General features: G+C 27.9%; 1 protein-coding gene across 5 annotated transcripts in view; it reads right to left on the bottom strand.

The window, feature by feature from the left end:
• LOC145239850 (uncharacterized) overlaps positions 1–16,193 on the bottom strand; it is a 242,332-nt gene that overhangs the window by 132,055 nt on the left and 94,084 nt on the right. For 4 of the 5 annotated variants that reach the window (XM_080103402.1, XM_080103404.1, XM_080103405.1 and 1 more), the window contains exons 4-9: positions 16,059–16,160; positions 8,338–8,414; positions 7,589–7,712; positions 2,531–2,665; positions 2,065–2,096; positions 1,718–1,832 (exon numbers count right to left, since the gene is read on the bottom strand). In XM_080103402.1, the coding sequence (XP_079959528.1) occupies positions 1,718–1,832; positions 2,065–2,096; positions 2,531–2,665; positions 7,589–7,712; positions 8,338–8,414; positions 16,059–16,160 (585 nt within the window). Of the gene's footprint in view, positions 1–156; positions 229–1,717; positions 1,833–2,064; positions 2,097–2,530; positions 2,666–7,588; positions 7,713–8,337; positions 8,415–16,058; positions 16,161–16,193 lie in introns of all 5 variants that reach the window. The other variant, XM_080103403.1, reaches the window with a different exon arrangement.

Here is a 16,193-nt window from a genome sequence, read left to right as displayed (position 1 = left end):
ACTTTAATAAAGAAGTGGGGTAAAGTGGGGAGTAAAATGTTAAAATACTACTGTTTAATATTTTAAACTAAAGTGAAAAGAAAAGGGTGCAAACGGCTTGTATTGAAGCATTATTGCAGGTTGTCCCAGTGCGATAGGCAAACAGTGACAACAGACCTGAAAATGATTGAAGGACAAGATGCTGTCACTGTCAACCTCTTTATCATTCTTCAAGGCACATGCCAATCTCTGTGGATGATGAAACAATCGAAATGTAGAAACGAAACAAACTCAAGATGAAAATTAGAAGAAAAAGAAAAATTAATAAAAACATTCAAGCAAAATTAGTAAGAAAAAGTAAATATTCGTGCAAGGAATCAAGAATTGTTGCAAAAAAATTTTGTTAGAGAAATTTCAGAGTAAAATTGAATGTTGTGCTGATACAGAACTCTTTATCCCTCTATAATCTTTATTGCTATTTTTTAAAAAATTATTTCTTAAAAATTCTTTGGAATGATATTGATTAAACACTAATAAGAGTTGTTTATTTTAATTACTTGTCCAATTAGGGTGGGGGTGATTGTAAGTTCAGCAGCTGTATTAAGTTTTCTTTAGCAAAACAAATTTTCAGATTACTGTATCTATTGAACATTAAATTCATACAGTAATTATTAAAAATACTCTTTGGAAAAAAAAAAAGATAAAAAGAGGACATTTTTAGAGGTAAGTCAAATTTGTTATCTAAGATTAAAGTAAAATTATAAAAACTTTGAAAAAGTATATTTAAATGAAACCTTTTGTTAACTAAAAAGTTACTGATAAATCACATAGAACAATTTTACATTAAGCTGAAGTAATTGAAAAATTGAACAACTATTTTTATTTAATCTGAAAATATGGTGCTTAATCAATAATGTTATAAGGACTATTTTTTGTAAAAAATTAAGTTTTATAATTGACCTAATTAATTAAGTCACAAATCCTCAAAAGAACAAAGTTTAAAGAATGTAATCTATTGTCATGCTAGCAAAAATAATGCACACTGTAAGTGGCTTTTCATTTAGTACTAATTTTAGAATTGTATATGTTTTAGTCATTTCCATTTTGTGCAAATGGAGGGAAAAGGGATTATTTTTAACCTTTCCCATTTCACTTTTTTTTAAAAGTATGACTCAGTTTACAAAATAACCCTCACTCTGATGTTAACATTAAACATATATAATTAAATAAATAATAATTTTAAAAGTATCAATAGTATTCCCAAGTAGAAAAATAAATATATCAATAATAAACTTTAAAAAATTTGTATCACTGATTTTTATCTTGTATTAAATAAAATTTGTTAAAATATTTTGTACTTTCAAATCATAAAATACGAATTATATAGATTGTGCCAAGGTGTTAACTCAAATAATCAGTTATTAATTGTTAATAATTTTTTTGTCAACTCATTTAGATAAGCTAGTCAGCTGTTTTATCACAGCCATCCTTTTATCAATTCCAGACAAGATGCACATACAATGAACACAATCAGACCTTATCTGATGCGACAATGCTAATCACCAGGCCAAATGTAGCATGGTAACAACTTGCCCTGCCACATCGTTACAAGAAATTTTCATGCTAGATCACAAGATTCCAACATTTTAAATTTACTCCAAACAAAAGTTAATCTTTTTAAATTTAAGAAATAATGTTAATTAGAAAGAGAAAAGAAGAGTTAAAATAAAAATCTTACCTCAATGTCTTTTTCTTTTTTTCCCAAAGATTTCTCCAATTTGTTAATTTTTTCAACATAATTTTCTTCTAAATGCCGTTTGGATTCAAGCTCGCTTCTCATTTGATCGATCATTCTAAAACAAAATAAATTCTCAGATCATCAATTTATAACTAGTTCACTTTATTAATACTGATGTATTTTTAAAAAATGTTAAATAAACTTTATGTTGATCATTAAAAAAAAATATTTATTTTGCTGTCATTTACAAATAAATAAAAAAATTAGTTTCCTCTGAATTTAAATAAAAGGAATATTTAAAATAATTATATTAATTTCATGAGACCAATAAAAATATAATGACTTACTCTTTGAGATCTTCAAGCTCTGAATCTTTGCTCTATTAATAAAAAATGTTCAAAATAAGTAATTTGGGAAATTCTCTAATAAAAAAGATATTAATAAAAGAAACAAATTATATAAAAGGAAAAACATTTCCATTTTTTTTTTTAAACATTAAAAACATGACATCATTATAATAATTTTTATTTAGGAACTATTGTGCAATAATTAATGTGATTATATTCAAAGCATTAACAAAAAGAGAAATGTTCAATATCAAATATTTATTGATTTTATAAACAATTTCATTCGTTAATAAACTATAGAATTATTGGTATACTTCCTAGTATATTTATATAGTTACATAAAAAAAGTATATCAAATAAAAAAATAGGCATGTATTTTAAGATCACATTACTATTAAAATACTAGTTTAGGTGTTTAACATTTAATTTTAGTTAAATATTAAAAAGCAACACAAATTTTACTTACAACTTCGTCGTCTAAATGCTTTTGTTTTTCAGCAAGTGCGTTCCTTAATTGTTCAGCTTGATCATGGAGTTCTGTTTGCAGGCGAGACACAACTAAGTCTGCATCTTCTAGCTTTTCTTTCGTTAAGGCTAAATTCTGAAAGATTTTTTTTTAATTTTAAAATCAAGCCAATTTCATAAGAAATGCACATCAAACTATTTACAAATTAAAAATGTATTAAAAAATTCAAGTAGAAATACAAAATATTCTTTCAATAATAAAAACGGAAAGATCTTGCCATTGATAGCAAGCAATGTAAAGCTTCATCTCACAGCTGCCAAGGACAGAGCACAACTAAAATGAATTGAATTCCCACAGTTGGCTGAAAAGATTATTTATCTTTCTTTTTTATGTTAATACTCAACTAATAAGTAGAAACAATATGAGAGATAGGGAGAGAATTATAGAAAAAGGGGACAATGATGTGCTGCAAGTGAAAAGGCATGTTTGTACATGCAAAAGGAATATTTTATAATCTGAAGTTTGATTGATTAAAGAAAAAAAAAAAAAAAAAAAAAAAAAAATCACTGTGACAGTAGTTAAGTATGCTTGAGAGTCTGCCAACAGGTTTATCAAGATTAATTGTTAATGAATTGAATTTAATGTTTTTTGGTTCAAAACTCATGGATTATGTATGTGCAGAAAATGAAAACGTAATTTTAAAAGCATGTATGTATATTGACTATTTATTTGTATAGTAATCTCACAAAAATGCCAATCCTTTCTGCCATCCAACCAGATTCGACACAAATAAACTTCAGTCAATGCCAGACTTAACTAGTTTTCATAAATGTCCAACAGTCCCTATTTACTTATTCTTCATGATGGCAAAGTTAAACAAAAGTTCAGTTTTTAATGTAGGTAAAATCTAGCTTATCAAAAAGGGGTACTTTAGATAGGGACAAAAATTTAAATTATCTGTTAGGAAGGATTTATCATTTACTGACAGAACAGATGAAGTGTAGTATCAGAACAGATACATTTTTATCAAGGCCCAGTCCTCATTTTATCATATGATATGTGAGAATACAATGATCATTTCATCAAATATGATCTTGAATGAGCTTAACACACACACCTCAAATTTCAATTTGTCAGGTTATTTTACTACTTAAGCTAAAAAGGCATATCACAGCCAAAATCAGGATAATGCCAATCACAGAGCATGTCAGTTACTGACAATTTTGCACACTGTATGCAGGTGTGTTTATAATTAAACAACAATAAAGCAGTTGGATATCTATGACTGAAAGTTAGGTTTTTATGTCTGATTTGTCCACTAAGTTTATTTGTACCAAATATTTGAATAGAAAGGATTGTGAATTTTATGAATGATTCCAGGAATGGAATTTGATTCTTATTCTTTGGATATGGGTGGTGGTTACCCACCTTCCCACACACATAATTTGACTTATCTGAACACTTTATTATTGTTATAAAGCTGAAATCATTAAACCTTTTATATGTCTTGATGGTTTCTCAATGACCATTTTTATTATTTAAAATTATTTTTCATCGTTTTTATCAAACATCAAATTTTCGGAATATAAGCTTAAAAAAAAAAAAAAAAAAAAAAAAAAAAAAAAACTAATTTCAGTTCATAGGAAGGTAGGAAGTGAGGCAATTTGCTATAAAAAAATTACAATTTCACAGCATGTATTTAAAAGCAACAGCTTTTTCCTTTGACTTATTTATTTTCAAAAATGTTCTTTCATTTGCATATTCATTTGGTTGAGACACTTGATTTTGGAATGAAATCAAGTTAAGCACATTTTTATACTATACTTGCGGGGGATGGGGTGGGGAATTGCCTGGTTGTAAAATACACTTAAATATATTTTAGTTTATCCACATTTTGTATATATTATTATAGAGTCAATTCTTTATAAATTATTTCATATATATTCAATATATATTCATATTTTTAGATTTTTATATGTTTATTAAACTATTTTAAATCTTTGAAAAATAGTTGACCCCCTCCCTTCCCAAAAATATGGCTTTCAAATCATACACTGCCTCAGCTATTTCCGGAATAAAAAAATATATGTAGATGTTTGCACAACTAATTTACAAGGAATTTTGTTTAAGTTTTCACAGCAAAATTGTGAAAAAAAAAAAAAAAAAGTTATTTTTGTGATTAGATATATTTTTGCAAGAATTCATATTTGAGTCATGTAAAATCTTTTGAGTTGAGAACAAATGGTATTTAAGTTCTGTTTTGGTTTCTCCCACGAGGAAATGAATAGTTTTTTGTGATTGAACGATATTTTTCAGGAATTAATTCCTATTTCAGTCATGTAAATTCAAGTTGAGATTGTATCCAATTTATAGTAGTGATTTAAAAAAATATATAAACAAACTGATGCAGTTTCCATTACAAGACTTGATCGGTGTCCCAGCATTGCCCAGTTGTAAAATATGCTTTAATATGATATTGTAATTTATCCCGATTTTGTATACATGATCATAAAGTCAATTCTCTATCCATTATTTCATATGATATTGTACCCAATGTATAGTCGTGATTTCAAAAGTAAAAAAAAGGAGAAAATTATAACTTGGTTGCCATCAGTTAGAATTGAAACCAAAAGCAAAACTATAACAGTGAAGCCTGTGATGTTACCACTGGGTCATCATCAGTCGGATATGAAGTAATTGAAAATAAACTAATATGAATGTACAAAATGTAAAACGATTTGGGCATGTGTATAAGAGCTGTTTTAGTTGACTCACACTTTGGTAAGTTCTGATTTCTTTCAATTTTGACCCCTTACCTATCTGAACCGGCTAAAAACGCATAAAAAACAGCCTACAAAAAAAAATGTAATCATTAGCATTGCTTTGCGAGCTTTCATCTCTGAGAAGATACAGTTTGAAAAAACTGGTGACAGACCAAGTTTTATAAATGATGTTAAATTAATGTAGAAACTGATTCCCACGTGTAACACCTTAACAGTTTTGTTTCTGAGATTTTCTTTAATTGTATTCTGCTAAATTGGTGCTTAACCGATAATATTCTGGAGAAAGTTTTGAATTGCACTGAATGACAATTGTAGAATGGACAAAGCATATCATATCATCCTGCCTTTGAGGCTCTAAATCAATAAAATCCAGAAGAATTACAACCTTAATTATGTATTAAAAATGTAGGAGAACCTCTGCGAATTTTATCAATCATTTTTTAGGTAAATTATTAAAAGATTAAATTATTTTTTCTATTACTGAATGCTTTTTTAGAATGGTATATGTTTGCCATTGATTTTTTTTTTTTTTTAATTTATTATCTTATACACTTTTTTAAATGAGCATCTAAATAAGTAAAAAAAAAAAAAACAAAAAAAAAAACATGTTTAGTAAATTAGTATTTTATATAATATTAATTACAGTGATAAATCTTTACAAAACAAATATGGGTGTGTTTTTATTGTTTACATATTCCTTTCACTCTAGATATCTTTTATAAAAAAAAATGAAGATTTATTGGTTCTGGTATATATATTTCCCTAAAACCTCTGACCGTAATGGAGGGGAGACTAAAATTTGCTGATATGGTTTCAAATGATGTGAAATAACAGCAAGGGGAGACTTGATTTCAAATATTTCTCATGTTATATCTCCCTCTTTTGGAAATAGGATACAATTATGAAAATCTCCAGTATCAAATAATCCTTATACACTGTGAAATTTACTTTATGTATGAAAATCAAAGAAGAGAACTATAACAGATGAGAAATATTTGAAATCAAGTCTTCTCTTGCTGTTATTTAAGATCATTTGAAACCATAGCAGCAAGTTTCAGCCTCCTCTCCATCAAGTCCAGAGGTGTTGGGGAAGTATCAGATATTTTGAAATTCATATGCAAAACTAGGGGAAAAAAACGTCACATGGCCCACTACACAATTCAGGTGATTACCTTTTCAACAAGTCTTCATTTGTTAAATTCTGATTAATAGTCACCGAGATTTGGAACTTATAAAATTGCCAAAAAAGATAGTATATCTATAAATATTAATGGCCTGGCAAAGCTAGAGGAGACAACCAAAGCAGCAAAACTGAAGCTAGCCTGCAGGACTCTATATACATACAAATGTAGGCAAATTTGGGTATATTTTATTAGTTTGAAAACATGGGTTCTTTTTTACCAACTATCATAAAATTGTAACCATAGAATAGTATTATAATCTTCAAAAAGCATGCAAATTTTCATGAAGTTTCATCCTATAGAACCAAAAATATGAGCATTTCAATATTCAATTTGGCTAACTTAACTAATTTGTATATTCTGTTGAAAAACATGCGTTAATTACTTATTTTCTATGGTTTCTTGTTAGATGATTGGTTTTATTTCACTCAATTCTACGTCTGCATAGTTTCTAAAAAGGGACTTGTTGGTATGTATGCAAAAAGTCTTTACCAAGCTCCTCTCTTATTTGGTCTACAGAGTTGAAATTTGATATACTGAGTATTTGGGCATGTAGCACACATTTGATTTGGTTTTTAACTGGCAAAAATAACTGCTAAAGGGTTAAAATTGAAAACAAAATAGTTGACCTTACCAAGGGTAGTTAACTAAACCTGTTTACATGCACAAATCTACATTCATAGGTTAAACAACTTTTTTTTTTTTTTTTTTTTTTTTTTTTTAAACTATTTATATGCGTGTAGGTGTGGCTCAAAGGTTAAGGAATAAAACTGGTTTTGGTTCAATTCTAGCTGATGGCACCCAAGTCATTTTTAATTAAATTTTTTTTTTTTTTTTTTTACTTTTGAGGTAAAATATGATAACTAGTAGAGAATTGGCTCTATAATCATAAGAAATCTGTATGAATTAAAATATAATATTTAAGCATATTCTACGACCGGGCATGGTTGGGTAACCTGCTAGTATGATTCTACTATTATGAAAGAGGGGAAACTATATATATATATATATATATATATATAGTTTCCTTTTGTTTTCAATTGACCTCTAATAATAATGTAGAAGTAAAATTTGTTCAAAGGAAGATTTCCTACTTTTTCCGTGTCTTGAAGCTGTCTGAGTATATTTTCTTTATCTTTGTTCCATTCAGCTTCTTTCTCCACCATGGCCTTCTTGACATCATCTTGGTGAGTTGATGACAAGCTTTCAATTGCAAGGCTACAAGATGAAACAAACGTTACTTTAACAATTTTGTTTTTTTATAAATTTAATACAAAACCAACACATAATACATTTTTGGGAAATCTTAAATCAAAACAATTCAGATAAAGTTTTACATAAGCTAAGAGTTAAGAAAAAGAATGATAAATATAAGGGAAATTGATAAAAGAAATTTTTTGAAAAGTTTAATTACTTCTTTTGACAATGAAAAATATACATTATTTTAAATCAATATAAATTGTATTTTAAAAAGGTTTTTGTATCTTAGCATAATAAAAACAAAGAAATGATTTTGATACTACTAAAACTGTGAATTTTCTTTGTCAACAAAGTGGATGACATTGTTTTGTGATAGCATCCATTAAAATAGGGGCGATAACCATGCACAGTGGATGATATCACCAAAGATATCTATTATCTGTCTAGACCGGTTAGGGAAAGGAGAACATGCAAGAGGGTAAAGTGTAAGAGGAGGGGAGGGGGTGTGGAGAAAGCACAAGGTGGGGAGGGGGTGTGGAGAAGGCACGAGATGGGGGAGAGACAAGAAGGGAAAGTTAAGAGATAAAGCGAAAGAGGAGAATATATGAAAGAAAAGAAAAAAAAACTTTGTGGAAATACTTACTATGCTTTTCTCAGTAATTTTTGTTTTTCTAAAACATCATTTTTTAGGCATTCTACTTGCACATTTAGTTCAATGTTCTGGAAATAAGTAAAGACTATATGTATATATAAATCAAATACATTACATTCATACTAGAAGCTTTCCAATATATCATGTTGAAACTCTAGTGACTGGAAATAATAGATATTTTAAAGTTTGAAAGTGGCTTTAAAATCAGTTTCTCTAATTCAATTGTGAAATAGGGCTTTTTCTTCCTTTAATAATGAAAGCGTATATCTTTATAAACAGCTGACCAATTTTCCAATTTATTATGATTGTGTAGCGAAAAAAATTTGGTACAGCGAAAAAGTGGAAATACAATTAAGGGAATTTCGAAAACAATTTGATTTTTTTGTAAAATTTCTTTCATTGAAGTTAAGCATGGAAATATGTTATCTTTGTTCTTCCCAAAAATGAAAATGTTTTCTTCAATTTCAACTTAATTCTATAGCAAAATATTTGTCTTGGGTAAATATTAATGATTAACTAATTTATCAATAAATTAGTTTATGGAATTTCACTAGGAACAACCTTTGAAAATGTTTCTGTGATCTGAATTGCTCTCTTAATAGCATCAGTTTCTGATAACCTTAATAGATATTAATTTTCTTGAAATTTCTAAATAATGTTATTGTAATAGCATAATTTCTATTTATTTTATTCAAATTTAATTTGTTTTCTATTTTGAAATTCAACTGTGACATTTGACATTAAAACAAAAAACTGAATGTGTCAATTGCTAAATGCTTTTCTCAAACATTTTCAACTTCTGAAAATTCATTTAACATTGCATACCATTTATTTTAGTTTGAACAATTATATCATTAGTATTATTCAGACTACTGCTCTCATCTTTGTTGTTATATTCACAATGGCATAATCGCGTTAACACACCAGTTCTTGTTATTTTACCAAAGTTAATGAACACTGAGTTTGGTCAATACCAGATGGGTAACTATTTGGGAATACCAAGTGCTGTATGTAGGACATCAACACCTCCCATGCAAAAGCTGCAAAAACCTAACATTATCATCTCCTCTGATGAGGATACACTGGAGACCACTTGTGAATTTCATATTCCCATGAAACTTCTTCCTTTGGATGAAGTTGGGTCAATCTGCCTAGGATGAATACCGCTTTGATACGGTACAATATTCACGTTTTGTCCAATGTTCACAATTTGAGTAAAAGATTCCAAGTTAAAAATGCACTTGAAATTCAGACGTTATGTGGAATGACTATTCCAGCAATAGCAATAATATCAATGGCGCAAGAAAAACAAGTTTTGAAACATTGCATGTTTACTTGGTTGATTGACATGGTTGAGGCTGATTGGATAAAATACTCTTGACTATATGGACTTCAAACAATTAGAAACTGTCATCTCCTGGAGCCAGGCATCAGTTTGTGTTATCTATATAACGCGTGTTCACATACAGAGATGCAATAAGAGATTCTACTTGCCAAACAAATCCTTGTCAGCCATAATACTACACAGATTTCTCATTGGCAAATGCACTCTGGCTACCGGCTTCTCAGTAAAACAACATAAGCTAGAGATTGATAGTTGCACTACGAGTTCACACACACAAGTACGAATATAAAATTTTCTATATCTAGACCTTTGAATACTTAATTGTTTTTCATTACTTTTAGTTATTCATCAAGGTGTAAATTAGTGTTGGGACGATTCCTAAATTTTTTCTGATTCCAGGAAAATGTTGATTAACGATTCCAATACCAAGTCCAATTCAGATTCCCGTGGAATTGTTGTTTTGAAATATGCCATTATATAATCGAAAGTTTTGTGTAGCGAAAAAAATTTGGTACAGCGAAAAAGTGGAAATACAATTAAGGGAATTTCGAAAACAATTTGATTTTTTTGTAAAATTTCTTTCATTGAAGATAAAAATCAAAACAAATATTTTAACCATGAAAATTAAACATGCACCATGAAATTAATAACATTCAATTTCAGGAGTTATTTCATATATTAAAAAATATAAAGAAAAAAGGGTGGACGTACACGAATGCTACTCCTGTAGCGAAATACGTATCAGCTCCGATGTTGTACGTTGTTCAACTGAGGGTAAAGTTATTTTTACAAGGAAAGAATTTTTGCGTGTGTGATCTAGTTTTTTTTGCTTTTTTTGGCTTGAAATTTGCACATAATTTTTGTTATGATTTTATCTGTTTTTACTTTTTTTGTTTTGTTTTGGATCAATATTTTTTTTTTTTTTTTTGTCGGAGTTTATATAATTATTAACAGGAAAATTGATGAAAGTCAAAATGGAATCCGCGCTATTTTTAAATATTATTTTCAAGTTTAATTATATTCACAGAACTATCTGCTTACTGGTGTTTGCACCAACAATATTGAAGCCTACTGATCTCGTATTAAAAGAAGACTGAAATACATATCGGGATCAGTAGGAGAAATGAAATGGTCTCATATCGATGAGTCCATGTATAGAGAGGCTTATAACATGAAAAGTGAAAAAATATTAGATAATCTTGAAACATTTTTAGAGCATGTTCATGAAAAATATGGTAATTAAAAAAAACAAAAAACAATAAGCTTTGGGAAAAAAAACCCCCAAAAAAACAGGTTTTGAACAATCGAAATTTTTATTTTGGAATAAAAAATAATTATTAAAACAAAAACAGTGTTCTCGTTGAGTAGTTTTTATTTTATTCAAGAAAATAAAAAAGGTACTCATGCACTTACTGAGCTGTGCTGAAATAATGACATTATTTAGAAAGCCATTGTTAACATGGGACGGGAGGGTGTCATGTACTTTCACCTAATAATTTAATAAAAACAGGTACTGTAAAACTTTAATTAAACTTGAAAATACTATTTAAAAATAGCGCGGATCAATAGATGCACAAGCACCAAAACATTTCACTATGTTTCGATCTACGACATTCCAGGTGAGGTATGTACACGCTAAAGCTTTTTGTTTATCGTCACAAGTGCTAATTTTGACTTTCCCCAATTTCCCTTTAAAAAGTTTTCCTTTAAAAAACAATTAGAAACTCAAAAGAAGCATTGGGCGAGGCACTTAAACCATTAAAAAAAAAATAAATAAATAAATAAATAACAGTAACATAAGTGCATAAGCACCAAATTTTTTTTGTTTTGTTTTACTTTGCTTTCATTTTGCTTATTTGTTAAATTCGGCAAAAAATAAATAAAAATAACAAAAGAATACAAAAACAATAAGAAAAGGGTATCGTAAAACTTTAAAATAATATTTAAAAATAGTGCGGATTCCATTTTGACTTTCACCAATTTTCCTGTTAATAATTACATAAACTCCGGCAAAAAAAAAAAAAAAAAACCATGACAAAAATCGTCGAAGCTTAGATATGTGGGCCCAGCAGACGAGCCTCGTTCTGACATTCGAAAAATTTAGGTTAACAAGCGATGAAGCTACTGAAAAGTAACCCTTTTGAATGAAGATGGATATAAACAATATTTTTTAAATAAATTTCTTAATTTTACTTAAAAGAAAATGTAAACATATATAAGAATATATTTTAGAAAATAATTTAATTTTAAATAAAAATTGATTGTAAAGAATTTTTTTAAAAATAATTATTGAAAAATGTTGCAAAAGGTTTACATAGCTGGTTCTTTGGGATAATAGGGGCGCCTGAAACCCCACTTCCAAAACAAAAAAAGCTTTAGTGTTTTTACTATTTTAAAGAGCTTTTTTTTTTAAAGTTTGAAACACAAGTAGTGGCTAGTTAACTTAGAAAAACAAGTGCGCATGGCAGAAATTCTTCAGGGTTTAAATGTATTGTAATGCTTTTATGGTGGTCAAAAAACGTTTTTCAGCCACCATATTACTTCCTATTTACTTGCCTCCCCACGAGGGCAGAGTTAGACACAAGGTCGGTTTTAAATGTAGAGAAGCATTTATTACTAAAAACGAAATGGTGAAATATAAAAGCAAGTTAAGCTACAAGTAAAAAAAAAAATTTTTTTAATTGAAAGAATTAAAGAAAAAATGCAAAGAAATTTCAAAACTCATGAAGATAAATAAAGATTACCTTTAAAGTAGTTAATAAAATTCTTGTACATCATAGTAAATATGTCATGAAAAGTTCTACGACGTTTTTATCATAAATTTTTGAGAGCATTAATCTCACTTCAAACAAACAGTTCAACTTAAAAATGTAAGAGAATCGTAATGAAAGAATTGTAAATCTAAGGTATTTTTTAACAATGTGATTCTGATTCCCTCAAAATACACAATTCTTACGATTAAGATTCTGATTAATCATCCCACCACTAGTGTAAATAAAGTCAATATATTATGTTAGAATAGGCTTTGTTTACTTTTGATATTGTCTCAATTCTACAGTTAAAATGAATAAACCATCTCAAATTCTAAAACATTCTTAGCATTGTTTCAATGATTTAAAAACAATAACTTTATCATAATCAGTAGTATTGAATTAAAATTATTATTCGTAAATAAGTGCAACTATTTTAAGTTTTAATTTAATATTTATATGAACAAAATATTAAAAGCTGAATTTTCAGTATTTTTTTTTACATAGGAATCACCACTTATCAAGGCCCAGAGGTCTCGAGGATAAGGGTTGAGTGTACAGTAGTCAATTGGACAATATAGTAATCGTTAGTAATGGAAATTCGGTAAATTTGTTAACTTAAGTGGAACGGTTCATCAAGAACTTGTTTGTTACACAAAACATTTTCAGCACATTGGCTTAAAGATGCTTTCTTTTTTTTTTTTCACAAAAATAAAAATATTTAAAAGATCTTTTAATGATTGAAGTAACACTCTTTGTTACATTGATTACAAAGTATGAATAAAAATATACGTTGCTATTTTAAAAAATAGATATTCTATTTCTATAATAAGGCAAAAAATATTTTCATACAGTTGCTGGTGTTATTTGTTTGTTTAATTTGAATAGTTTAATAAATATCAACCACATCTGCGTTTTTTATTAAAACATTTGTAGAGTTGTTCTCAACCAATTTTATACCAATTTAAATGAATCTCGTTTTTGAATTTAAAAATCAGGACTCTTAATTTTTAAATAATTAGTTTTAAAAAATTCAGAACAACCTTTCTGGATTAATTTATTATTAATTAAAAAACCTTTCTGGATTAATTTTAAGTTTTATGGAAATGGAAGAGTCAATCTTCAGTTATAAAATTGTGATATGATAAAGAAAGAAAAAAAAAACAAAAAAAAAACAAAACAAAAAACAAGATTATCCAATTAATACACAATTAAAACGATCCTTCATAAACTTAAAAGATACATACGTTGGTTCTATTATGTACTCTTTAAACTTTAAAAGATCAAAAAGATTTAAGTAATATTTCTAATTTCTAAATCATTTTTTCTCATTACCAAACAATCTTATAAATGAAGACTTTAATTACATAAATATTTAATCAATCGAATCATATTCATCCACATTTTAATGGAATAAAAAGATAGAACCATTTGGTAAAATTTTCACGCCATTCAAATGAATTCAAGTAAAATAAATGAAATCTTCATTAGTGTTGTCACAGAAAAATAATTAACAAAATCTAACTATTGATTTCTAATTTAAGCAAATATCTCTTGGTAGATAAAATGTCTAAATAATTTTATAAAGTAACTAGACTACTCATGACCTGTTGGGTCAGTATGTTATATTAGCTATGGAATTAATGAATGAGCATGACACTTGTGACGTAAAGAAAATAGTTTTTTGTAACAAACATTTCTATGAAAGTATATAGATAGATTTCTACAAGTCATTCTGTTTATAATTGTTTATTTTTGAAAAAAAAACTTACAGCCATTGAATTATAAGTGATTTGCCATACTTATAGGTAAATGTTCACTGAACAGATACCATAATACTTAAAGTTAAATTCAAATTTTTATATATCTTTTTTAAATTAAATTGTTATGTGAAAGTACAGAATAGTTAAAAAAAACTCTCCCCATGTTAAGAATGGCTTTTTAAATAGAAAATGAAAATAAAATGTAACTTTTCATTTATTTTAAACAAACATTCATGACCCATTTGGTCAAATATTTAATTTATATGTTAATAATAAGGTAAATAAAACTAAGACAATGCAGACATGAACGATGTATAAAAAAAAAAAAAAGTATTAACAATTGTTTATTTGGATAATTTAAACGTGGAAAAAAAACAATTGGGATTCTGAAAACGTACACATTAAAACAATATGTTTTATTGTCGCTTTGATTATTTATTTGTAACAAATTTAAAAAAAACATTTTTGGGGTTATTTATTTATGTTGGTAGTGTAGAAAGAAATGTATGAATGTTTAAGAAAAAAATGGAGAAATTGAAAAAAAAAAAAAAAAAAAAAAGGCAGTGGGGAAATCACTGTTGTAAATTGTTCTTATGGTTGTCAACTGGTCAAAGTTGATTTATTTGTAAGAAAATTGTGACAGTATAGTTGTAATACAGAATAGTTGCAAAACATCCCCACCCTTCCCATGTTAAAAATTTCTAAATAACGTTAATATTTCAGTGCGCAGGTCAAATTCTGGAAAAGTAGCAATTTGTGTTTATTTGTTTATGCTGTTATAGGTTTATGTATGCATGCGCAACCGGAAGTCGTAAACCGGATGTGGGGGTTACAACACTCGTTACAAAGTCATTTGAGTTTTATAATTATATAGATTCATAAAATTTATGCATACTAAACTTCCATTAAATATGGCAATATTAGTTTTATATAGCTTCAAAAGGTACAGTTTTAATGTACATTTAATGTGAATTTGGAATCAAGTTTTAAAACAGCCATTTTATGGATCTGTTCTTGAGGAAACATTCGAGGCATAATTTTTTTTTTTTTTTTTTTTTACATAGGTATCACCACATTATCAAGGCCAAGAGGCCACTCAAGGATAAGGGTTAAAGAGTGTACAGTAGAAATTGGACAATATAGTAATCATTAGTAACGAAAATTTGGTAAACTTGATAACTTATATGGAACGGCTCATCAAGAACTTATTTACTTTAGACTTGAACACAACCATATTGTAGTCAGCCGGAAAGCAGGAAAACGGAAGACAATTCCACAGGCGTGCAGTTCTAAGAAAGAAGCTTTGTTCATGGAATCTACGTTTAGGTTTAGGCACAGATAAAGAGTGGGGGGAATTATTGATAGTGTTTACAGCTAGACGAGTGTTTCTTGTGAAAGTTTGGCGAGGGGGGACCATAGATTGAAGCTCAGTCGAACACTTTCCATGAAAATAACGAATTTGTTAATTAAAAAGCTCAATGTGGAAATTTATAGTGGATTTATATTGATAGCTGAATAGCAATTTTGAACTTTTAAATGTGTTGGAATCTGTATGAATCAAATTGGGTATTCTTACAAAAAAAACAAAAAAAAAAACAAAACAAACAAAAAAAAACAAAAGGTGTTTCTTGGCTCCACAAACGCTTGACTTTTTGAGAGAAAAAGAAATGAATGTATTGAATTGTTGTGAACTACAAAAAGTTTCTATTAGAACAAGAGAAATTTTTATTTAGGAGAGGATTCATACCTTTTCAAAGATATACACACCCATAAAAGATGAGGGATTTTAAACTTCAAATCTTTACTGCATTAATTCGTTGCATAAAAAAAAAAAAAAAAAATGCTATTACTTACCATATTAAAAACATTGCCTTCAAATTTTTGTCTACATCTTTCTTCAAGGAAATATATTCTCACTTTCAGGCCAAAATTTTCTTTTTTAAGTTCTTCTATCAACTGAAAAATACAAATAAAAAGAAGATTAAAACG

The sequence above is a fragment of the Euprymna scolopes genome, chromosome 19 (assembly GCF_053919585.1).
Source record: "Euprymna scolopes isolate OS-2025 chromosome 19, ASM5391958v1, whole genome shotgun sequence".
Taxonomy (NCBI): domain Eukaryota; kingdom Metazoa; phylum Mollusca; class Cephalopoda; order Sepiida; family Sepiolidae; genus Euprymna; species Euprymna scolopes.
This window is presented reverse-complemented; position numbering and strand designations above follow the sequence as displayed.